At 50.2% G+C, this 25,456-nt stretch overlaps 1 protein-coding gene across 9 annotated transcripts in view; it reads right to left on the bottom strand.

Moving 5' to 3' along the window:
• Window positions 1–25,456, bottom strand: part of MARK4 (microtubule affinity regulating kinase 4) — a 74,251-nt gene that overhangs the window by 9,827 nt on the left and 38,968 nt on the right. For 5 of the 9 annotated variants that reach the window (XM_077932383.1, XM_077932388.1, XM_077932389.1 and 2 more), the window contains exons 3-14: window positions 22,050–22,103; window positions 18,773–18,821; window positions 18,528–18,593; window positions 16,331–16,401; window positions 14,367–14,423; window positions 13,726–13,962; window positions 11,200–11,319; window positions 8,116–8,215; window positions 5,696–5,805; window positions 4,657–4,819; window positions 2,743–2,960; window positions 1,301–1,404 (exon numbers count right to left, since the gene is read on the bottom strand). In XM_077932383.1, the coding sequence (XP_077788509.1) occupies window positions 1,301–1,404; window positions 2,743–2,960; window positions 4,657–4,819; window positions 5,696–5,805; window positions 8,116–8,215; window positions 11,200–11,319; window positions 13,726–13,962; window positions 14,367–14,423; window positions 16,331–16,401; window positions 18,528–18,593; window positions 18,773–18,821; window positions 22,050–22,103 (1,349 nt within the window). The remainder of the gene's footprint in view (window positions 1–1,300; window positions 1,405–2,742; window positions 2,961–4,656; window positions 4,820–5,695; window positions 5,806–8,115; window positions 8,216–11,199; window positions 11,320–13,725; window positions 13,963–14,366; window positions 14,424–16,330; window positions 16,402–18,527; window positions 18,594–18,772; window positions 18,822–22,049; window positions 22,104–25,456) is intronic. The other 4 variants (XM_077932384.1, XM_077932390.1, XM_077932386.1 and 1 more) reach the window with 2 other exon arrangements.

Genomic DNA, 25,456 nt, shown 5'->3' with positions numbered 1-25,456 from the left:
AGTCACACGGGTGACCGACCAGGGCCTGGAGACTCCCTGGGGCCAGGGCAGCATTGAGCCAGAACGAGACCAGTGGAAACTGGGCAGGCGTCCAGCGGCAAGCTGAAGTCTGTGGGAAGGGACAGGGATGGAGAGGTGAGCAGGGGGAGGCCAGAGCCCAGCTCCCAGGCCAGAAGAACTCGGGAAGAGCAGGGGAACCAAGAGAGGCTAATCTTCCTATAAATAATAATAATGATGATAATAATAATAATATTAATTTATACCCCGCCCTCCCCAGCCGGCGGCGGGTTTAGGGCTGCTAACACCAATAAAATTTCAGTAAAAACGTAATAAGAAAAAAGAACAAAAAGAAAAACTATTTAAAATACAGGTTAAAATGCAATTTAAAATGCAGCCTTATTTTAAAAGTCAAAACCGTAAGGGGAGGGAAACGTAAGGGTCAGACTGAGTCCAAACCAAAGGCCAGGCGGAACAGCTCTGTCTTGCAGGCCCTGCGGAAAGATGTCAAGATTTTTGCATAGCAATGGAATTACAGAATTGGAAGGCATCTAGTCCAACCCTCTGCAATGCAGAAATCACAGCTAAGCAGTGTTAGACATTCAGATATAGAAGCCAGGTGGTTTCCGAAAACCAGGGTTACAGCCGCCAAAACAAAATGCCTAGTTGCCATTTTTGAGCCAGAGGACTGGAAAGTCGCATTTTTCATTACAGCCATTTCGGTTTCTGAAATCCCTTCCGATTGTGTCGATAAAATTCTACAGGATGTGTGGCTAGTATGTGAAGAAGAAGAAGAAGAAGAAGAGTTTGGATTTGATATCCCGCCTTTCACTCCCCTTCAGGAGTCTCAAAGCGGCTAACATTTTCCTTTCCCTTCCTCCCCCACAACAAACACTCTGTGGGGTGAATGGGGCTGAGAGACTTCAGAGAAGTGTGACTAGCCCACGGTCACCCAGCAGCTACAGGTGGAGGAGCGGGGAATCGAAACCGGTTCACCAGATTACGAGACTACCGCTCTTAACCACTACACCACACTGGCTCTCAATAGTCAAGGGCTCCCAGCTTGCACCTAAAGAGGGTGGAGATGTTAGCGGTCATCCCGGCACCTGGGCATCTTCAGCCGGTTGCAAATGGCCGACAGCCTGGTGCAAAATGTGCCTGGCAAATTTCGAACAGAGTAGCTAAGGCGTACATCTGTAGGAGTATATTTGCCTTTCCAAGTTGTTTTGAAACTTTCCCCCAGTGTCGTGTTCTGATTGCTGCAGCCTGTCCTAGGACCTTAGGGGAATAACAGCGGCAATACCTGTTCTCCTTCCCGTTCTGGAGCAGGGAGTGTCGTTCTCCGCCGGGCCGATCCGTACAGACGTAGGTATTCCTCCGGGTCATCATACTCGAGGGAATGTTATTCTGCAACGAGAGAGGAAGAGCCCAGGCTGAAGAGGCGGAGGCGGGAGAGAAACGGCGGCAAAAAACCCCCCCAAGACAGAGCTTTTGAGAAGCCGGACTTGTTTCGGCAAACCGGCTTTTCGCCGGCTCAGCTCAGAGCTCTCCAAACCGGGACGCAGGCAGCAGAATGCCCAGGCGTCTCAGAATGGGGATTTGGGGTGCAAGTCAAGGCTGTGTGTCCAAGAGGGATTTTGCTGTTGCTGAGACAGATTCCAGCTTCGGACATGCCTGAATGTGCATGTGCAGCTATGCACATGCGTGCTTGCTGCCCGTGTGGGGTTGCTGCACATTACAAGACACAGATATTTCTTCCTAGAAAAGACCTGCCGGACTTGGCTACTGCAGGGTGCTGTAAATCTGGTCCCAGGGTAAAGGTAAAGGGACCCCTGACCATTAGAAGTCCAATCGTGGCCGGCTCTGGGGTTGTGGCGCTCATCTCGCTTTATTGGCCGAGGGAGCCGGCATACAGCTTCCGGGTCATGTGGCCAGCAGGACTAAGCCGCTTCCAGCGAACCAGAGCAGCGCACGGAAACGCCGTTTACCTTCCCGCCAGAGCGGTACCTATTTATCTACTTGCACTTTGACATGCTTTCAAACTGCTAGGTTGGCAGGAGCAGGGACCGAGCAACGGGAGCTCATCCCGTCGCGGGGATTCGAACCGCTGACCTTCTGATCAGCAAGTCCTAGGCTCTGTGGTTTAACCCACAGTGCCACCCACGTCCCAGGGTAGTTTGAGGCTTTTGCCTCTCCCCCGAACACAGCTATGCCTCCCCCCACCTTGAGCCTCTGCCTGGGAATAACTCACAGCGGGGCACCCAGGCCAGACCAGCGCCCAGAAGGACCCACAGCTTCCGCAAGGGTTTCTGGGGCACAAAAAGGAATGTTTGGATTTGAAGAGTTTGGATTTGATATCCCGCTTTATCACTACCCGAAGGAGTCTCAAAGCGGCTAACATTTTCCTTTCCCTTTCTCCCCCACAACAAACACTCTGTGAGGTGAGTGGGGCTGAGAGACTTCAGAGAAGTGTGACTGGCCCAAGGTCACCCAGCAGCTGCATGTGGAGGAGCGGGGAATCGAACCCGGTTCACCAGATTACGAGTCCACCACTCTTAACCACTACACCACACTGGCTCTCAATGTTCCTTTAGGGGAGGAAAGTTTCGTTCTCTCTGCCACGCAGCTCGGAAGAGGATGGGGCTCCAGCCACGCCAGAGCTGCAGGCCCCTACCCCTGCCTTCCCACGGGTGAGGGTCACTGGGATGGGGCGCCCGGGGGACCCCGGAGCCCGCTCCTGCTCACCGTGTTCACGGCACTGTCCTTGCGGCGATCGGGGATCTCAGATTTGTTGGGGTTATTGGCACTGCTCACCATGGGGCTGGAGGGCGGGATGCCTCTGCCGCTACTGCTGACGACGCTGCAGCTGGCCTTGCGCGAAGGCATGCGCTCCTCTTTCAGCTCCCCGTCCCCCGTGCTGGTGGGGCTGCGCTTGGGGTGCATGGGCACTGGGGATGGGCCGCCTGGAGAGGGCAGGAGGAGAGAGAGGCCGTCAGAGACACAGAGGAGAGAATCCGCGGCTGGTCCAAAGGAGCGCTCCTTAGCAGAGCAGGGATTCGAACGCAGGTCTCTGGGAAACCGAAGAATGGATGCTTTTGAATTCTGGTGCTGGAGGAGACTCTTGAGAGTCCCATGGACTGCAAGAAGATCAAACCTCTCCATTCTGAAGGAAATCAGCCCTGAGTGCTCACTGGAAGGACAGATCCTAAAGCTGAGGCTCCAAGACTTTGGCCACCTCAGGAGAAGAGAAGACTCCCTGGAAAAGACCCTGATGTTGGGAAAGATGGAGGGCGCAAGGAGAAGGGGACGACTGAGGACGAGATGGTGGGACAGTGTTCTCGAAGCTACCAGCATGAGTTTGACCAAACTGCGGGAGGCAGTGGAAGACAGGAGGGCCTGGCCTGCTCTGGTCCAGGGGGTCACGAAGAGTCGGACACGACTAAACGACTAAACAACAACAACAACAACTCTGTGAAACTTTTAGTTCACGGAAAACGAAAGCAAGACGAGAGCCACTGTGGTTGGACTAGGTCCACAGGGGTCAGCAAACTTTTTCAGCAGGGGCCGGTCCACTGTCCCTCAGACCTCGTGGGGGGCCGGACTATATTTTTTTTGGGGGGGGGAAATGAACGAATAGGGGCAGTCTATCTGGAATTCTAGGTTCTTAGGGGCATTTGGCCACTGTGAGAAGAAGATGCTGGATTAGGGGGCCCCTTGGCCTGATCCACCAGCCTCGCCTTTCTTATTCTGACTTGCTAGATCATTGCCTTGTCAGCATTTTCCAATGTCTCTGAAAAATTTTACACATCACTTGGGAAGACAGGCGAACTAATGCCAGTGTACTGGAAGAAGCAAAGATCACCAGTGTCAAAGCAATGATTCTTCAACATCAACTTCGTTGGACTGGTCATGTTGTGTGGATGCCTGATGATCGTCTTCCAAAGCAACTACTCTATTCCCAACTTAAAAAGGGGAAGCGTAATGCTGGTGGTCAACAAAAGAGGTTTAAAGACCGTCTCAAGGCAAATCTGAAAAAATGTAGTATAAACACTGACAACTGTGAAACACTGGCCTGCGAGCGCTCCAGTTGGAGAACAGCCTCTACCAAAGCTGTCCTGGGCTTTGAAGACACTCGAACTCAGGACACAAGGGAGAAACGTGCTAAGAGGAAGACACGCTTGGCAAATCCACACCAGGGTCAACTCCCGCCCGGGAACCAATGTCCCCACTGTGGAAGGCCGTGTGGGTCCAGAATTGGCCTCCATAGTCACTTACGGTCTCATTGTTAAAACCAGGGATCGCCAAAGAAGAAGAAGAAGAGGAAGAAGAGGAAGAAGAGGAGGAGGAGGAAGAGGAAGAAGTAGAAGAAGAAGAAGAAGAAGAGGAGGAGGAGGAGGAGGAAGAAGAAGTAGAAGAGGAAGACGAAGAAGAAGAGGAAGAGGAAGAGGAAGAAGAAGAGGAAGAAGGTTCCCTTTTCCTTTCAGGCAACCAAGGTGTCACGAAACACCCATGGACTGGAACAATCTCCTTAGGGACTCACACGGGAAATGGAGCAAGGAGCCGTTTCAGCCCTGCACTGATCACTTTGGGTGGTGGTACGAGACTGGGACGGCGCGGTTGGGGGGGGCGCAGGGAGGGAAGGGAGCCCACGTCACTCACAGAAATCGCTGTGCCGCCGCTGCCGGTGGTAAGTGGAGGAGCTCCGCTGGCTCTTGGAGTGAGACGAAGAGGACTTGCTGGTGCCGTTGGAAACCTCGCTGGGCGCCCGCACCCGGGCCAGCGAGAGGCTGCTGCCCGTGCGAGACTCACCCCCTTCCACCTGCTGGGAGACAGGGAGGCGACACGGCGGACACTTATAAGATTACGCACAGCACAACGAGACAACGACCTGTCCCAAAAATGGAAAGGGGAAGAAGTTGCAGCAAAAACCATTAACGGAGAAATCTGAGGGCTCCCTTGGACAAAAAACAAGGACACCAGCCAGGAATACCAGAGCAAAACAGCAGCCAGTAGGCTTGGTCTTTATTGAAGACTGTCGCGACAGGACTCCCACCTGCCACAAGGTGGAACGAGATGGAAGCCCGAACAAAAGAGCCCCCAAACTTTTATTAGCTGCTAATCCCCATGTTACACCCCCCAAACTACATCATGGTTACATCATGAAAGGGGAGGTCTGGTGGCCGTAATCTGAGCATCCTGGACCCTGCCCCATGGTTCCCCTTGCCCTCCACCAAACACCCATCAAGTGTAACAAAAAAGATATTTACATTTCCCTGTTTCCCAGCCAAGTGAATTGCACCCTTTTGTCTTCATCTGGGTTTGTTATTTCTGGAATGGCTACCTGTCTGGCACTCAGGTATCAGGATGCCAGGGATTATCACTCAGGCAGAGGGGCTGCTGAGGAGCTGAGCTCACATGTCTATATGAATTTCTGAAGTTTTGCCAGTGAGCCAGTACTTAGATACATTTATCAGTGAATTCTTACATTTGGTATTGTGCAGCAAAGGCCCTTGGAATAGATAGGAAGAAACTCTGATGAAGTGTTTTGTGGGGGCAAATTACAGAAGTCACAAAAGCGATGGTGGTGGTTTTGGTAGCGGGCTGCATGCGCATGATATCTGCTGGAGGGGCAACCCCCCCAACCTAGACATAAATTCCCGCAACACCCCCCCACCCCGCCCGTAACCCAGGGCCTCACCTCATTCTTCCTGCCCAGCAGGAGGTAGGTGGCCGTGACCTCGTTGTACTTCTGGCTGGTCAGGGCTTCCTTGATCTCTTCGCGGGTGTAGCCCATGCCCACCATCACTTCTGGGCAGGGAGAGGAAAGAGACGGCGAAGAAAGTTAGGCTCTAAGTCACTTACGTGACACAAGGGAAGGTGGCTCAGATGGATGAAGTTAGAAGGTGTTTTCTGCTGCTCCAGAGGGCAGGATCCGAACCAACGGATTCAAATAGCAAGAGAGGAGCGTCTGGTTAAACGTTAGGATGGATTTTTCTTAGGGTTAAAGGTAAAGGGACCCCTGACCGTTAGGTCCAGCCATGACCGACTCTGGGGTTGCGGTGCTCATCTCGCTTTACTGGCCGAGGGAGCCGGCGTACAGCTTCCGGGTCATGCGGCCAGCATGACTAAGCCGCTTCTGGCAAACCAGAGCAGTGCACGGAAACGCCGTTTACCTTCCCGCCGGAGTGGTACCTATTTATCTACTTGCACTTTAAAATGCTTTCAAACTGCTAGGTTGGCAGGAGCAGGGACTGAGCAACAGAAGCTCACCCCGTCGCGGGGATTCGAACCGCCGACCTTCTGATCGGAAAGTCCTAGGCTCTGTGGTTTAACCCACAGCGCCACCCGTGTCCCGACTTTCTTAGGGTTAGTTAGAGCCATTTGGCTGTGGAATGGGCTCTCTCAGAAGCTGGCACATCCTCCTTCCTTGAAGGCCTTTAAGCAGAGTTTGGATGGCCCTCTGTCATGGATGCTTTAGTTAGGATTTCTCCATCGTGGGGGTTGGGCTGGATGACCTTTGGGTACACCCTTCCAACTCTACAATCCTATGTTTTGATGACCCTCTGAGTTCTGGAAGGAAGTGTTTGTCCAAATAAAAAGCAATTCCTGGACAAAATGTCACCCAATGCCCGGAGCCAGCTCTCCTCAATTTTTTTCACGGGAGATAATATTAAATTTGCAGCTTTGAGTCCCTAGTACGGTAAGTTCTCTTCACCTAGCGGCCAGGCTGAGGATAACCAGATCCTGGAAACTTAAAGGGTGGTTGGCACAAGGCTTGAAGCACAAGAACTCCTCAGGGATTGAAAGGCACAACTGAAGGGCTCCCCTCACATTGCAAAATTGTTTGGTTACCCTGGACTATTTATTACCTTCTATACAAAGATTAACCTGGGATAGGAACTGGTGTATAAAGCCCATAACAATTTGGGAACAGTTTACCTGCAAGATCACCTCACCCAATATCACCATCATCATCATCATCATCATCATCATCAATTACTTATACCCCGCCCACCTGGCTGGGTTTCCCCAGCCACTCTGGGCGGCTTCCAACAATTTAATCTTTGTTGTGCTTCCAACAATTTAACACATTAAATTAAATCCAACAATGTCACACATTAAAAACTTCCCTGAACAGGGCTGCCTTCAGATGTCTTCTAAACGTCAGGTAGTTGTTTATCTCTTTGACATCTGAAGGGAGGGTTTTCCACAGGGTGGGCACCAAGAAGGCCCTCTGTCTGGTTCCCTGTAGCTTTGCTACTCGCAGTGAGGGAACCGCCAGAAGGCCCTCGGAGCCGGATCTCAGTGTCCGGGCAGAATGATGGAGGTGGAGACGCTCCTTCAGGTATACTGGGCCGAGGCCGTTTAGGGCTTTCAAGGTCAGCACCAACACTTTGAATTGTGCTCGGAAATGTCCTGGGAGCCAATGTAGGTCTTTCAAGACCAGTGTTATATGGTCTCGGCAGCCACTCCCAGTCACCAGTCTAGCTGCCGCATTCTGGATTAGTTGTGGTTTCTGGGTCACCTTCAAAGGTATCCCCACGTAGAGCGCATTGCAGTAGTCCAAGCGTGAGAAAACCACAGCATGCACCACTCTGGTGAGACAGTCTGCGGGCAGGGAGGGTCTCATCCTGCGTACCAGATGGAGCTGCCCTGGACACAGAATGGACCTGCGCCTCCATGGACAGCTGTGAGTCCAAAATGACTCCCAGGCTGCGTACCTGGTCCTTCAGGGGCACAGTTGCCCCATTCTGGACCAGGGAGTCCTCCAAACCCACCCGCCCCCTGTCCCCCAAGAACAGTACTTCTGTCTTGTCAGGATTCAACCTCAATCTTCAGTGCAGGAATCTCTCCCTGTCTCTCTTCCACACAGTAAAGCCCTGGTCCCTGCGACGTGGCTCAGCCGCCGCCCCCCGGCCATCTTCATGATGCCCACTCACCAAGAGTTGCCCCATTCAGGACCAGGGAGTCCTCCACACCCGCCCGCCCCCTGTCCCCCAACTGCTTCAAAGTGTAGAACCAACCCTGTGGCAGGGTCCACATTTGCAAGAACTCCGTCTTTGAGTGTGGCAGCACCTGCTGTTTCATACCCAGCGAAAACACACCACACGCCCTTACCGATGCGCTTGGCATCTGCGAAATCCTCTTCCGGCTCTTTATAGGGTTTTAGTTCGTCCCCCTCGTAGCCAATATTGATCCACTTGTCCTTCATGATTTGCTGCGGAGAAGAAGAGCGTTCGTGAAAGGGAGGGGCGAGAAGGGGAGGCCTAGACACACGCACACACCCCGTCCATGCCTGGAAACTCCTTCCTCTCTCTCACCCCAGTGGCTCCCTAAGTTTTTGGGGGGTTCCACGTACTCACTCCCAGTGGGCTCTACCCTAACCTATATATAAAAAAAGAATTTTTTCGGAATAGCCCTTTGAATGGCACACCAAGGAAGGCAACAGCCCCATAAAATCCAGAACAGCCACAATTACTTGCACACTTATTCAAAGCCCAATTAAAACTATATTCAGTTGAAGTAGTTCATTCAGTTGGACTTGATCCAGTGCTAGCAGGTTTACGAAATCGTTTGCACCTCAAAATTGTTTGCACCCAACACGCATCTTAACATTCTGCTAGGTCACCCCATGTATCCCTTGCGCTTTGGGAACCACGGTTCAAATTCCTGCAAGCTCAGCCGTGAGGGAGAGGCACTCTGCACCTGCTCAAGGGCACCCTTGGCCGTCACAAAAGAGCTCCAGGCACAAACTCACTTTACATAAAATAAAACGAACAACAAGAGGGCCGCAGCTCAGAGTCGGAGCATCTGGTTTTCAAGCAGAAGGGTCTTGGGTTCAAATCCAGGAAAGGCTGGGAGAGGCTCTCTGCTTAAAACCGAGAGCAGCTGCCGGCCAGTGAAGACCGTATTGCACTAGATGGATCAACGCCTTGACGCTGAGTAAGGCAGCTTCCTTTTAAAAACAACAACACCTGGATTCAGGAGAGCAGAGGCTCTGAGATCATCTTTAGCCAGAAGGGACCCCCTCAGCGAAGAAGACCCCCCACACACACTCAGGGCACCCCCCCCATCTCACAGCATCTCCCCCCCCCCAGAAGCCTGTGAACTACGCTGGGGGAAAAGGCAGGCAGGCAGGCAGGGAGCTGAGGCTGCTCTCTGCCTCCCTGACACACGGTATAATTATCCCTGAGTCGATTAGGCTAATTACAGCCATCCGTGGGGGGAGGGGGGGAGGGAGAGGCGGGTGGGCAGGGCCAGATCCCACGGAGACATTAGCTAATTAAAGGCCTTCTCCCGCAGCAGCAGCAGCAACAGCTTCCTGTAAGGAGAAACGGGTTGGAGGGCAGAAGATGGCTGGAGAATAGGTCTCTGGAATCGTGGCTCGGCGGGGGCACCAGCTGCGCTCCCTCGTTCTCCCCCAGGGAACAAGCAACGTCTCAAGCAATGGCTTAGAGAACGGGGAAGAAAAAGCAAGCAGCGGTTGCAGGGTCAATGCTTCCGAATGCCAGCTGCGGGGAAAATGGCAGGAGGCGAGAGTGGCTCTTGCACCCGGATCCTGACTGCGGGTTTCTCGTAATGGGCATCCGGTTGGCCAATGCGGGAATAGGACGCTGGACTAAGAGAAGGCCCCCTTTGGGCTGTCTTTTCTTATGTTTTTATGGCCCAGAGGCAATCTATCTATTTTTTATTTTATATAATTTTTATCCAGTTTTCTGTTTTGCCATTTAAAACACTCATTTTCACCTCCTTAATGACTTCCTTCCTTTCCATCGTTCATTTTACACATCCTGAATCCCTGCGTGTTTTGCAGAAACTATCCCATTCGGTATTCCATTATTACGTCCATCACAACTGTTGAATCTATCTCAATGCTGACAGTGTTTTCAGCTGTACGCGGTTATTCCCCATGTATTCAATAAACATTTTCCAATCTTCTCTAGATCCCTAGGTTCTTCGGGGGCACTTGGCCACTGTGAGAACAGGATGCTGCCGGACTAGACGGGCCCCATTGGGCCTGATCCAGCAGGCTCTTATGGAATCAAAGAATCGTAGGATTGGAAGGGACCCCCAGTGGCCATCTAGTCCAACCCCCTAATAAATAATAATAATAATAATAATAATAATAATAATAATCATTTATTTATACCCTGCCCATCTGGCTGAGTTTCCCCAGCCACTCTGGGCGGCTCCCAATCAAATGTTAAAAACAGTACAGCATTAAATATTAAAAACTTCCCTAAACAGGGCTGCCTTCAGATGTCTTTTAAAGATAGGATAGCTGCTTATTTCCTTCACATCTGAAGGGAGGGTGTTCCACAGGGCGGGCGCCACCACCGAGAAGGCCTTACAGAAGGTTCCCTGTAACCTCACTTCTTGCAATGAGGGAACTGCCAGAAGGCCCTCAGCGCTGGACCTCAGTGTCCGGGCAGAACGATGGGGGTGGAGACGCTCCTACTGGACCGAGGCTGTTTAGGGCTTGAAAGGTCAGCACCAACACTTTGAATTGTGCTCGGAAACGTACTGGGAGCCAATGCAGATCTCTCAAGACCAGTGTTATGTGGTCCCGGCAGCCACTCCCAGTCACCAGTCTAGCTGCTGCATTCTGGATTAATTGCAGTTTCTGGGTCACCTTCAAAGGTAGCCCCACGTAGAGCGCATTGCAGTAGTCCAAGCGGGAGATAACCAGAGCATGCACCACTCTGGTGAGACAGTCTGCGGGCAGGGAGGGTCTCATCCTGCATACCAGATGGAACTGGCAGACAGCTGCCCTGAACACAGATTTTTTTCCCCCCATAGATATTTATTGAGATTTTCAAAATATTACAAAATATAAAAAGGAAAAAGAAAAAAAAGAAAATTCTGTGTTCAGCTGCCCTGAACACAGAATTGACCTGTGCCTCCATGGACAGCTGTGAGTCCAAAATGACTCCCAGGCTGCGCACCTGGTCCTTCAGGGGCACAGGTACCCCATTCTGGACCAGGGAGTCCTCCAAACCCACCTGTCCCCCAAGAACAGTACTTCTGTCTTGTCAGGATTCAACCTCAATCTTCAGTGCAGGAATCTCTCCCTCTCTCTCTTCCACACAGTAAAGCCCTGGTCCCTGCGACGTGGCTCAGCTGCCCCCCCCCCCCAGCCATCTTCACGATGCCCACTCACCAAGCCCCTCCCCCCCGCCCAGCCATCTTAGGTGCCCCTACCTCCAGGGTGCAGCGCTTGGAGGGGTTCAGAACCAAGAAGCGCCGCAGGATGTTCTCGCAGTCCGTCGACATGTAGAAGGGCACGCGGTATTTGCCACGAAGGACTCGTTCCCGCAGCTCCTGGATTGAGCAGGTGGAAGCGTCAGTCATATCCAAACCGGGTTCCCCCGTCCTGCCTCAAATTCACCCTCCTTTCCCCCCGTTTTTGGGTCAGCCTGGCCCTATACCGGCAGAAAAACGGGAGGTTTGGGGTGCGGAAGGGCACCCACGAGGAGTTAATGGTGCTTCCAGTCTCTGTGGGCGCCACCGCCACTGGTTTCCGCCCCATAAGCCACAGCCTGGGGTCGTCGGTGGTTAAGGAATGCTGCAGCACAATTGCTGACAGGAGCGAGGCCTGTAACACCTTGGCGCTCTGGGATTTGCCCTGTGGAACTCCCTGCCTATTGACATCAGGCAAGTGCCTTCACTATCCTCGATTCCTGGTTTGGGAAAAAGGTGGGATTTGAATAAATATAGTAACTATGATATAATTCGGTGCCTGCTAAAAAAACCATTTTTGTTTAGACAATTCCGCTCGATTGTTTAGAAAGCTGATGTGAGTTTTTGAAAGTTTTAAATTACTGTTACTCTTCCTTGGCAATAGCTTTATTTCCAAAATTTCTTTTGCAAGCTGATCTGAGGGTTGTTATAATCAAGCAGTGTGCAAATTTTATGAAATAAAAATAAAATAAAGAGTTGCTGGGCAGAGGAATTGGCATTATCTGGGCAGGACGTGCACAATATCTGTGGCTTTCATGTTTTGTCACAGAGTCATTCCTTTCTCTGGTTCCTCATCTTTTTGTTTCGGGTCTTTTTTTACCAGTTTATTTCATAAAAGTTACGTACTGCGTGATCGTTAAAAAAGAAATGAACTTCGAAGGGGTTCACACAATGGATAAAACAATGAAATGACCAGTGACGATGTGATAATAAATGTATTCCTATTTATAATAGGGACGCAGGTGGCACTGTGGGTAAAAGCCTCAGCGGCTAGGGCTTGCCGATCGAAAGGTTGGTGGTCTGAATCCCCGCGGCGGGGTGCGCTCCCGTTGCTCGGTCCCAGCGCCTGCCAACCTAGCAGTTCGAAAGCACCCTCGGGTGCAAGTAGATAAATAGGGACCGCTTACTGGCGGGAAGGTAAACGGCGTTTCCGTGTGCTGCGCTGGCTCACCAGATGCAGCTTGTCACACTGGCCACGTGACCCGGAAGTGTCTCCGGACAGCGCTGGCCCCTGGCCTCTTGAGTGAGATGGGCGCACAACCCTAGAGTCTGTCAAGACTGGCCCGTATGGGCAGGGGTACCTTTACCTTTTATTTATAATAATCTATTATAGGAAAATGTTGTTGTTGTTGTTACTATTATTATTATGTCTGGGTAGACATAAATAAATAAATAAATAAATAAATAAATAAATAAGCAAGCTTTTAGCAGGAAGGAGGACAGTGAAGGCAACCTGCCTGATGTCAACAGTCTCCTCCTCTAAAAAATTCATTAGGGAAGCATTTCCATAACATAAAACACAAAAGGCAAGGATGTATAATTCAGAGGAGAAGTGTAGTTTAGGGAGGCGGGCTAAGCTTTTGGGGAGAGGAACCCCTTACGCTATTCCAACAAAGCTGCCTGCAAGTAGAGGCATGGAATAGCTATTTGTTTCAACTTATTCAGTCGGACTTTGTCGCAGTCACGTCACAGGAAACAATGCAGAAGGCCAAGTCCACCATGATAAGGAACAGATGGAACCCCTATCTTCAGTGGATAAAAACTACTGGAACAAAAGACATTCGGTGGAAACTAAAGACGCTATGCGTGGGTGGCGCTGTGGGTTAAAGCACAGAGCCTAGAGCTTGCCGATCAGAAGGTCGGCGGTTTGAATCCCCGCGACGGGGAGAGCTCCCGTTGCTCAGTCCCTGCTCCTGCCAACCTAGCAGTTTGAAAGCACCTCAAAGTGCAAGTAGATAAATAGGTACCGCTCCGGCGGGAAGGTAAACGGCGTTTCCGTGCACTGCTCTGGTTCACCAGAAGCGGCTTAGTCCTGCTGGCCACGTGACCCGGAAGCTGTACGCCGGCTCCCTCGGCCAATAAAGCGAGATGAGCGCTGCAACCCCAGAGTCGGCCACGACTGGACCTAATGGTCAGGGGTCCCTTTACCTTTACCTTTAAAGATGCTATGCCCGTGGCTGAGGATAATTGTTTGAACCCTTCCAATGGAGGGGAAGGAAAAAATTGTACTGGAAATTTAAAAATTGGAAGGAGATAATATAATGTATGTAAAAATCCGAACTTGAATAAAATGGTTCTTAACCTGAAAAAAACACACCTGTCTGCAAAAAGAGAAAAGTTCAAGGGGCCCAAACAGACCCCCTCCTTGCCCCCACCCTATCTCTGCTTCTGGCTTGGGAGACCCCGCAGTCCGCCGGGCCTGGCTCCAGCCCCATAACCCCCCACCTCCCCCTTCAAGGCTTCCTGGCGACCCCCACTCTGCCCCACCTTGAGGTTCTGCCCGTCAAAAGGCAGGGAGCCGCTGACCAGCGTATAGAGGATGACCCCCAGGCTCCAGATGTCCACCTCGGGGCCGTCGTACTTCTTGCCCTGGAAGAGTTCTGGGGCGGCGTAGGGGGGGCTCCCGCAAAAGGTGTCCAGCTTGGAACCCAGCGTGAACTCGTTGCTGAAGCCAAAGTCGGCGATCTTTATGTTGGCGTCGGCGTCCAGCAAAAGGTTCTCGGCCTGTTTTTGGTGGCAAAGGGGAGAGTCACAGAACGACAGAGCTGGAAAGTTGGAAGGGACCCCCAAAGGTCAACTAGCCCAACCCCCGGTGAGGCGAGGGGCACAGAAAAATTCTAGGAATCTGAATCAGCTTTGGGGCACCTGGATTTGGGTTCTTAGGAGCTGGCACGAAGCAGAGAAAATGCTAAAGGCGACCCCCAGCCCTGCTCCTCCGACAGGGTAATAATTATGCCCATTTTACAGATGGAGGAATGGAGGCATAGAGTGATTTGCCCCAGACCATGCTGTGAAGTCCAGGGCAGAGGCTTGCAGCCCAGCTGTTCTACTGAGTGACATCGTAGTTACTGGGAGGGGGTGAAGGGGAGGGAGAGGAAATGGAGGGGAGCAGCCCAGAGTCCCCTCACCTTCAGGTCCCTGTGGACAATGTTCTTCTGGTGACAGTAGTGCACGGCCGAGACAATCTAGGAGCAATAATAATAATAATAATAATAATAATAATAATAATAATAATAATTTATTTGTGCCCCGCCCATCTGGCTGGGTTTCCCCAGCCACTCTGGGCGGCTTCCAACAAGGATTAAAAATACATCAAAATGTCACACATTAAAAACTTCCCTAAACAGGGCTGCCTTCAGATGCCTTCTAAATGTCAGGTAGTTGTTTATCTCTTTGACATCTGGTGGGAGGGCGTTCCACAGGGCGGGAGCCACCACTGAGAAGGCCCTCTGCCTGGTTCCCTGTAATTTTGCTTCTTGCAGTGAGGGAACCTCCAGAAGGGCCTCGGAGCTGGACCTCAGTGTCCGGGTAGAATGACAGGGGTGGAGACGCTCCTTCAAGTATACTGGACCGAGGCCGTTTAGGGCTTTCAAGGTCAGCACCAACACGTTGAATTGTGCTCGGAAATGTACTGGGAGCCAGTATAGGTCTTTCAAGACCAGTATTATTTGGTCTCGGCGGCCACTCCCAGTCACCAGTCTAGCTGCCACATTCTGGATTAGTTGTAGTTTCCGGGTCACCTTCAAAGGCAGCCCCACGTAGAGCGCATTGCAGTAGTCCAAGTGAGAGATAATGTGGTGGGTGAGAATGTCCTGGGGTGTGGGAAAGATCCCTGCAAGGCTCTCCCACTTCCTGCGGAGATGACACTCCGTCTCCCCCCCCCCCCCCGTCTAGAGTCGTGAGTGCCCCCCCCTTTAAAGCAAAACAAGCCAGGCTGCCAGGATCAATCCTTACCCCGCCCCCTCGCCTGGACAGTGAAAGGAAATCAATCCTTGGCCACGTGAGAAAGCCATGGGGGATGGATCTGGACCAGGGAGTATCTAATATCCTCTCTGCCCCAGAACATCAGCCAAAAATAAATGGTTATTTAGGGGAAGTGAATTGAATTCTAAATTATATTCCAGAATATGTGGTAGATTACAAGGGGTCAAAAAATGGCTTTACCGTGCTATATTAGAAGCAAAAAAACTTGTTTTGATGAATTGGAAGAGCCGCAAAAAGATTCCATTGAGCACATGGATTGATAATATGGACAGATTAGCTGCATATGAAAGAATTGCAAGTCGACGCAAATTAAGAACGGATAAATATGAAGAAATCTGGAAGGAATATTTAAGCGATAAGGCGGATAGTGGTGGGAAAATATTGTTAAAAAGGTGTAGTCACAAATACCCTGAAAGGCAATTCAAAACAAAAATTTATGGAAAAGTGGGATAGATATAAAACATACAGTATGTTCAAAAATACAGTAAAGGTTCGCTATCTATGCTAGCATTTGATTGGCGTGGGAGTGAGACTGAGTTGAGAAATAAGACTAAGAGCACATATTGATATGGGAATGTATTAGATAATATGTAAAGAAATATACAATAATAAGAGTACATTCATTTGTAAAAAAGGAATATACAACGGGAAAGACAGTAAGTCTAGTGTGTTGGTATGTATATGATTTTTGGAAAAAAAGTTTTGTTTTTCTTTTCTTTGTTCTTTCCTTCTTTTGTTGTTGGTTCATTTTCTTTTTGGTATATAAAATTTGTACATAATTTTTGTATACATGTTGGAAATTATATTCTAGTAAGTCTTGTAATGTAATATGACAATGTTTACCGATGTAATATAAGAATGTTAATGAATAAATAAAATGAAAAAAAGGTGTAGTCATAGGGATATCTGTGTATTCAAATCTGAATTGTCAAATTATTAGTGTTATTATGTTTTCTGTTGTTTGTGGCGGTTGTTTGTATTCAAAAAATGATTAAATATTTTTTTGGAAAAACCCAAAACATCAGCCAAGCCATGTTCCTGCCAATCACCCCTCGCCCCTTTCCTGGTACCCAAAGAGCAACCGGCCCCCCGGCTGGGGTCTCCTCACCTGTCTGAACTTGGCCCGAGCTTCCTTCTCCTTCATGCGCCCGTGGGAAACCAGGTAGTCAAAGACTTCTCCTACAGGCGGAGAGAAAAGGACGTTAGGCTGACATCAGAAGAGTCTGCAGGATCTAGTCGCCATGAGAAGCCCTCTCCTCCTCCATGAATTTGTCTATTCCTCTTTTAAAGCCACACAAGTAGGTGCCCATCATTGCCTCCTGTGGCAGGGAGTTCCAAAGGTTAACTATGTGCTGCATGAAAAAAAAATCATTTTATCTGTCCTGCATCTTCCAACATTCAGCTTAATTACCGTATTTTTCGCCCTATAGGACACACTTTTTCCCCTCCAAAAATGAAGGGGAAATGTGTGTGCATCCTATGGGGCGAATGCAGGCTTTCGCTGAAGCCTGGAGAGCGAGAGGGGTCGGTGTGCACTGACCCCTCTCCCTCTCCAGGCTTCAGGAAGCTATCCGCAAGCCTTGGGAGCCCGCGGGAGTTCCCCCCGGGCTCCCCCGGCTTGCGCAGAGCTGCCTCTTATCCCGAAGCCCCGGCACGCTGAGCAGTCGCGCTGGGGCTTCGGGTAGCTCTCTGCAAGGCGCGGGAGCCCGGCGCCGGGCTCCCGCGGCTTGCGGAGAGTTGCATGCACGCTGAAGCCTGTGCGCGCTGAGCTCAGCGCGCCCAGGCTTGGTGCAGCTGTCCACAAGGCGCGGGAGCCCGACGCTGGGCTCCCGCGGCTTGGGGAGAGTTACCTGTTCTGGGGGCTGGGGTCGGGGGAAGCTCGGGCTTCCCCCGCCCCAGCCCCGCGCCTGGGGGGAAAATAATTTTTCCCCCTTTATTTCCCCCCCCCCAAAAAAAACTAGGTGCGCCTTATGGGACGGTGCGTCCTATAGGGCGAAAAATACGGTAAATGTGGGCAGAGATGGCGAAAATGGCTGCAGCAATCAGGGGCTGCTCCAATCCAAAATTCAATACAGAATGGGAATGCATAGGGGAATACGTGAAGAAATATGGGGTTAAAGCAGAACTCTTAATAGGCAACTGTTAAGCGTGAAAGGACAAAATAAGTAATTATAATTTAACAGTTTTCAAGTTACTCAATTTTACCAAAGCAACTAGAAAAAAAAATATTATGATGGGAAGAGCAGTGGGGAGGAGAGGAGGGTTAGGTTGAATTTGGGAAATAAAATAATATATGGGACAGCAAAGGAAAGAATAGATTCTTATAGAATAGTAATATATTGTAACCAGAATAGAAGTTTAAAAGCGGAAGTAAATGTACTTTTAGCATTTTCATTATTGTAATATTATTATTTCTTATTGGTAGAAGGCAATGTTAATTTAGACTTCTTTGTTTTGCTGTCTGTATATATTTTTTTTTGAGTCAATAAAAAAATAGGAAAAAGTAAATAAATTAATGTGGGTATAATGAGAAAAGGAGAAAACCTTTCCCCTCCTCACTTTTCCCCAGGCAATGCTTATTTTCATAAACTTCAATCATTTTGCCTCTTTGTTGTTGTTTAGTCGTTTAGTCGTGTCCGCCTCTTCGTGACCCCCTGGGCCAGACTCCTGTCTTCCACTGCCTCCCGCAGTTTGGTCAAACTCATGCTGGTAGCTTCGAGAACACTGTCCCACCATCTCGTCCTCTGTCGTCCCCTTCTCCTTGTGCCCTCCATCTTTCCCAACATCAGGGTCTTTTCCAGAGAGTCTTCTCTTCTCACGAGGTGGCCAAAGTCTTGGAGCCTCAGCTTCAGGATCTGTCCTTCCAGTGAGCACTCAGGGCTGATTTCCTTCAGAATGGAGAGGTCTGATCTTCTTGCAGTCCATGGGGTGGTGCAAGAGTCTCCTCCAGCACCAGAATTCAAAAGCATCCATTCTTCGGCGATCAGCCTTCTTGATGGTCCAGCTCTCACTTCCATACATCACTGCTGGGAAAACCATAGCTTGAACTATACGGACCTTTGTTGGCAAGGAGATGTCTCTGCTTTTTAAGATGGAGGTGCCAATAATAATTCCTGTCCACCCCTCGGCCCAGGTCGTTTTATTCACAAAAGAACCTGGTGCCTGGCGTGCTCTGGTCCATGGGGTCACAAAGAGGCGGACACAACTAAACGACTAAACAACAACAACCCAGAGTCTTGTGTGTATTCTATTAATCAGAGTCCAATCCTTTCTTGTTTAGGGAACGCTACATGCCCCAGACTCACCTGCGCTGGCATATTCCATCACTAGGTAGAGTGTCTTCTCCGTCTCTATCACCTCAAAGAGTTTCACTGCAACAGCGAGAGAGAGAGAGATTTCAGCCCCCGGATTCCACGGAGCAAGATCTGCCTGGATTTCTTGAACACGACCCTCTCCCTCCCTCCCGGTCCTGCCCTCGCGCTCCTTAAGAGAAAGGCAGCTGTCAATGTGAATGGAGGCAGACCTCTTTCCGGGCTCCGGGCTCTCTTACCAATGTTGGGGTGATTCAGACCCTTCATGATCCTCACTTCTCGGAAGAGCTGCAAAAAAACAGGCGGAGGAAGGTGGGTTAAGCCAAGTCATCCTCCCCTAGGGCCGGTCGCAGCATGTTTTCACACACAAACACACATTTTGGACGTGCTCCCATTGCAGGAACGTATTTGGGGAAACGATTTTTTTGGAATGGAAGTGGGGTTCCTCCCCAAGTAAACTCTGTTCCCAAAATCGCTTTGGAGGCAGTTATTTCCTCCCCACGGATACTTTGCTCTTAGGTATTCCAAAGGCGTGGATGCATAGCTGTCAACCTTCCCTTTTTTTGCAGGAAATCCCCTTATTCCAGCACCATTTCCCGCTGCTTCCTGCTGCTATCCTGGATTGTTAGATATCCCGTAGACTGTCCCCGGGACAGGTGAGGCTGCTGATCCCTTATTTTCAAATCTGAAAGTTGACAGCTATGCGCAGGTGGCACTGTGGGTTAAACCACAGAGCCTAGGACTTGCCAACCAGAAGGTTGGCGGTTCGAATCCCCCCCGTTGCTCGGTCCCTGCTCCTGCCAACCTAGCAGTTCAAAAGCACCTCAAAGTGCAAGTAGATAAATAGGTACCGCTCTGGCAGGAAGGTAAACGGCGTTTCCGTGCGCTGCTCTGGTTCGCCAGAAGCGGCTTAGTCATGCTGGCCACAGGACCCGGAAGCTGTACGCCGGCTCCCTTGACCAGTAAAGCGAGATGAGTGCCACAATCCCAGAGTTGGCCACAAATGGACCTAACGGTCAGGGGTCCCTTTATCTTTACCTTTATTCCGAAGGCGGCTGGCAGGAGAGGTTAATTTCTAAAAAGGAGAGGTGCCAAGGCGAGAGGCCTTTAACATGGAAGCCTCTCCCCACAATCCTGGCAAACCCCTGACAATTTGGCAGTGGCAACAGCAGCCAAAAACATTCTGCGCATGCTCAGAGGCCCTCTTGCCTTTGGTATCGTATTAAGTGTTTGAGCCACTCTAGAGCAGCAGAAAACAAGCTTTCGCTCAGTGAGCTTCAAGGTGGCCGAGTTGGGGGAATCTGAACCCTGATCTCTCCCAGGTTGTGCGCTATAACCACTGCCCCACACTGCCTCTTCAGCACAGCTCAGTCCTGTGATTCTATTAATTAAATGTCAGGATTAGGAATCTGTTTATGAAACCCATCAATGGGGGCAGTCAGTGGGAGGCACTCATTTCATGGGGGGTTTTCCCCTTAAAAGGAGCTGTGAGATGGATGGCAGATGAATTTCGGGGGGTGGGGGGGGAGAAGGAAAGAGGCTTTCAAGGGAGTACAGGGCCTCCCCCCCCCCCCCGGCCAAAAGGATGCTGGGAGCGCCAGTCTGGCTGCAACTGGGAAGACTCCCATTGAACAGGGAGCTTCCCCCAGCCCCTTGCCAGGGGAAATGACTAATTTGAAAGGGGGGGCGCGAGGAAAAGCCTTCAATATCCATCTCTCCCCCCCCATCTTCCCCAAGCTCATTTGGCCTGGAAAATCCAGCCGCTAATTAGCAGCTCCACCCCCCACAACCTCCCCCACAGCGAGATGCTGGCAGGAGGTGGCGTTACCACAGCGACCAACTTGGACTCCAGGCGCTAATTAGGGAAGGGGGGGGCAGAAAGCGGGGGGGGGGGGGGGAGAGATGAAGAGCGATGGGTGTCTTTGGCAATGAGCACACCAGTGGAGGGAATGGTGGGTTGGGGTCAGTGGCGCGAGGGGGACAGAGACCCCAGAGAGAGAGAGAGAGAGAGAGAGAGAGAGAGAGAGAGAGAACAGGGTCCCCGTGAACCCAGTGCTTTTTTTCCTGGGGGGAGGGTACGCATACCCCTAAACATTTTGTGAATCTTCATACTTTTGACCATTTACTGTATTTATTTTTCACAATTTGAACTATAGAATGGTGATTGTCTTGAGTCAAAATGAGAGTACCCCTAAATTTATTTATTTATTTATTTATTTATTTATTTATTTATTTGGGGGGGGGGAGAGCACTTGTGTGAACCAGATTATTATTATTATTATTAATACCCCGCCCATCTGGCTGGGCTTCCCCAGCCACTCTGGGCGGCTTCCAAGAATATATCAAAATACCGTAATACATCAAACATTAAAAGCTTCCCTGAACAGGGCTGCCTTCAGATGTCTTCTAAATGTCTGGTAGTTGTTGTTCTCTTTGACATCTGGTGGGAGGGGGCAGGACTTGATGTCCCTTGGAGGTCCCTCTCAATTCTGCATTTCCACAATTCTATGCCACCATGAGGTGGAAAGGAATGGATGTGGGCCCCTCTTCTGCCATTTTCTGGGCCCCTCTTCTACCATGTGGCAGCTAGACTGGTGACTGGGGGCGGCCGCCGAGACCACAAAGCACCGGTCTTGAAAGACCTACATTGGCTCCCAGCACGTTTCCAAGCACAATTCAAAGTGTTGGTGCTGACCTTGAAAGCCCTAAATGGCCTCAAAGGCCCAGTATACCTGAAGGAGCGTCTCCACCCCCATCGTTCTGCCCGGACACTGAGGTCCAGCTCCGAGGGCCTTCTGGCGGTTCCCTCCCTGCGAGAAGCCAAGTTACAGGGAACCAGGCAGAGGGCCTTCTCGGTGGTGGCACCTGCCCTGTGGAACAGCCTCCCACCAGATGTCAAAGAGATAAACAACTACCTGACTTTTAGAAGACATCTGAAGGCAGCCCTGTTTAGGGAAGCTTTTAATGTTTAATATACTATTGTATTTTAATATTCTGTTGGAAGCCGCCCAGAGTGGCTGGGGAAACCCAGCCAGATAAGCGGGGTAAAAATAATAAATTATTATTATTATTATTATTATTATTATTATTATTATTATTATTATTATTATTATTATTGGATCCTGCTTGGGAACACAATGCTGGACTAGATGGCCCTCTGGCCTGATCCAGCAGCCTCTGGGGAGACCCAGCCAGATGGGCGGGGTAAAAATAATAAATTATTATTATTATTATTATTATTATTATTATTATTATTAACACCTCTAGAGTCCGCCCCCCAGCTGCCTTCTGCCTCTTAGTGCCCTCCTAGGGAATCCCCTCTGGGTAATGGTGTTCCCCAGCAGGCGATCCCTGCAGCCCCTGATACACCCCCTCCAGGGCCGAAACACCCTTTGGGGCATTCATGCACTGCAAAGGGGTTGGACTAGATGACTCTAGGGGTCCCTTCCAAATCTAGAGTTCTTACTATTCTGATCAAAGAGGTGGTGGGTTCGAAACAGCAACAAACATACACACCTTCTGGAGGCTCGTTGGATTCAGCTGCGTCTTGTCGATTATTTTTATAGCCACCTGGAAGAAATGAAATGCCAGAAAATCAGACTGGTGAAAAGAGAGAGAAAGGCCATGCAATTTTGGGAATTATAGGGACAGAACGACCTGAATTGTATATAGAAATTGACTTATGAATGCTACTTGCCCAAAAGTGAAAAGAAGCCGAAGTCCCAGCAAAGGAAGAACGGATTAAAAAACAACAACTTATGGAATATGCAGAAATGGCGAAACTTACCTGGAAAAATCAGAAATCAAAATAGCAAACTTTTTTTATATAAAAGAATGAAAAGGGTTTTATTGGATATTTACAGATAAATTGCAAACAGATAAAAAACCCTGGCATGATTATTGTAATAACCTGCAGTTTCATAAGAGTGTATATTTAAAGCAGATAATTAAATGAGCAAATCAAATCGATTTGGATACGCAGAAGGTATTAAAAAAATACATTTAACGAACCGCAGAAAGAGGGGGAAGGAAGTCAAACTCTGAAATGTTCAGTTGATGGCAAAACTAATGATATGTATAAACTTGAAACGTATAAATAAAAACTTTTAAAAAGGCCATGCAATAGCTGGTTCCTGCCAGCAACAATTCACTAAATCCTCCTTTCCAAATCCAGCCCCCCCCCCCCCGGTGATTTCCACCTGCTCCTTCCTTTCTGCCTTTCCTTATTCTCCCTCCCCACCCCCATCTAGACTGCCCCCTCGCCACCTATAAGTCGCACCTGCATCCCACCTGCTCAAGGCAAACAGGGACACACCTGAGGCTGGCTCCACCCCTTCCCCATGGCTGCAAAAATGTCGTCGAGGAGGGTGCCAGGACAGTTTCCGATTGGTCCTGGGGCACAACCCCTCAGATCACCTCTCTGGGGTGCCTCGATTGAAGAGGATCCAGAATGCCATTCGCACATGCACTAAAAATGTTAACTGCTCTAACTCTCCCTGGCAGAAGGGTAAGCTGGGCAGGTGCTTGAATCTGTGCCTTGCAGACTTCGCTTTCAGGCTGTGGGAACAGGACTGGCTCTTCTGATGCTGTAATGGAGCCTCCAGATTCAGGCGCAGTCTACCTAGATTCCCAGGTCCTTTGGGTCATTTGGCCACTGCGAGATGCTTTGGCCTGGTCCACTAAGCTCTTCTTATGCGGGACAATAAACTGAAGCTGATTTCTGGCCTTAAGTGAAATCTGAGGCTCTCCTCAGGATTGGCACCCCAGTTGTGGAACACACACACACACACACACACACACACACACACACACAAAGGTCAGGCTGGGACCCAGGGACCAGGTGAAGACTGACTCTCAGAAAGGCTGGGACCATATTGATCTGTGTGAGAAACTGACAGACCCTGAAAGTACAGTCATACCTCATGTTACGTCTGCTTCATGTTACGTTCTTTCAGGTTACGTCCCGCAGCGACCCAGAAGTACTGGAAAGGGTTACTTCCGGGATTCGCCGCTCGCACATGCGCAGAAGTGCAAAATGATGTCACGTGCATGCGCAGAAGCGGCAAAGCGCAACCGCGCATGCGCAGACGCGCAGCTGCAGGTTGCGTTCTTTTCATGTTGCGAACGGGCCTCCGGAACGGATCCCTTTCGCAACCAGAAGTATTTAGTATTTCCGATAACTTGTTCTATGCATTGATTTGTGATAATCGGGGCCCTTGCGACAGAAGGGAGGGTGTGAGTTCTGGACAAACAAAGAAGCAACCCAACTTCCCAGAGGCCCGCCTAGCCTGGTATCCTGTTCTCGCAGATAGACTGCCCGTGAAGCTGGAGGTTCCATGAGAAGATACAAAGAGCCGCCACCTCCAAAATTTGGCGGCGTGAGAACTGCGGCAACGGGTGGACTTTCAGCCTCAGTCCGGGAACCGAAACTCAACAAGCGCCTTGCTATCTTAGGTGTCTGCTCAAGACATTTTGTACAAGAAGGCTTCCCTTGGAGTGTGACCGGAGTCATTTTATGGAATATTAACTGCCACAATTGCAGAAAGGGTTTTATTGCTCTTAGTTCACCGAGTCAGTAACCTTCCGCAGTTTATCTTGGCTTGTTCCGCACTGCTTCAGTAGGCTATGAGCTGCTTTATAAATCGGCAACCAGAGTCCTGTGCTTTGGGGTCCCCTGAGAGGGGGACACAGTGACCCAGCCTTGCGGCAGCCCACCAGACAAAATTTCCTGCTGCAATGAGTGTTTTTAGGCTCCTGCCAAAGGCAATCCTCCCCCTTCTTTTTTCCTCCAGAGACCCCCTTCTGCCTCACTCATATAACAACAGCATCAAAAGTGCCCCACAGCTGAATCAGACCCAAATTGGGTCTTTCTCGTCTAGCTGCCAACCAGATGCCCCAATTGTTGTTGTTTAGTCGTGTCCGACTCTTCGTGACCCGCTGAACCAGAGCACGCCAGGCACTCCTGTCTTCCACTGCCTCCCGCAGTTTGGTCAAACTCATGCTGGTAGCTTCGAGAACACTGTCCCACCATCTCGTCCTCTGTCATCCCCTTCTCCTTGTGCCCTCCATCTTTCCCAACATCAGGGTCTTCTCCAGGGAGTCTTCTCTTCTCCTGAGGTGGCCAAAGTCTTGGAGCCTCAGCTTCAGGATCTGTCCTTCCAGGGAGCATTCAGGGCTGATTTCCTTCAGAATGGAGAGGTTTGATCTTCTTGCAGTCCATGGGACTCTCCAAAGTCTCCTCCAGCACCAGAATTCAAAAGCATCCATTCTTCGGCGATCAGCCTTCTTCACGGTCCAGCTCTCACTTCCATACATCACTATTGGGAAAACCATAGCTTGAACAATACGGACCTTTGTCGGCAAGGTGATGTCTCTGCTTTTTAATTGGATGTCCCAATTGGAAGCCCCAAAACAGAGCAGGCACCAAGAGAGCAGTCCCCCCCCCCTCCAGCAGCTGATACACTGCCTTTGGCCATGGAGGTTCCACAGAGTCACCAAGTAATTTAACTAACCTCCTTTGAGGAGAGTCCATTCTGCATCGTACAAAGGAGAGCTTCCCGCTCCCTGCATCTGTTTTGAATCTATTGTTCGCGAACTTTATTAAAATTGAGGGATCAGCCGGTCTTCTGGAAGAGGGAGGAAAAGTTCATCGACAACTCAAATTACCAGGCGGCTTTAGGAAGCCAAAACGGACGTGGGTGGCACTATGCTCTAAACCACTGAGCCTAAGGCTTGCTGATCAGAAGGTTGGCAGTTCGAATCCCCACGACGGGGTGAGTTCCCGTTGCTCGGTCCCTGCTCCTGCCAACCTAGCAGTTCGAAAGCAAAGTGCAAGTAGATAAATAGGTACCGCTCCGGCGGGAAGGTAAACGGTGTTTCCGTGCGCTGCTCTGGTTCGCCAGAAGCGGCTTAGTCATGCTGGC

The sequence above is a fragment of the Podarcis muralis genome, chromosome 7 (genome assembly GCF_964188315.1).
Source record: "Podarcis muralis chromosome 7, rPodMur119.hap1.1, whole genome shotgun sequence".
Classification (NCBI taxonomy): domain Eukaryota; kingdom Metazoa; phylum Chordata; class Lepidosauria; order Squamata; family Lacertidae; genus Podarcis; species Podarcis muralis.
The sequence above is the reverse complement of the archived record's forward strand: the minus strand, read 5'-3'. Positions and strand labels throughout refer to the sequence as shown.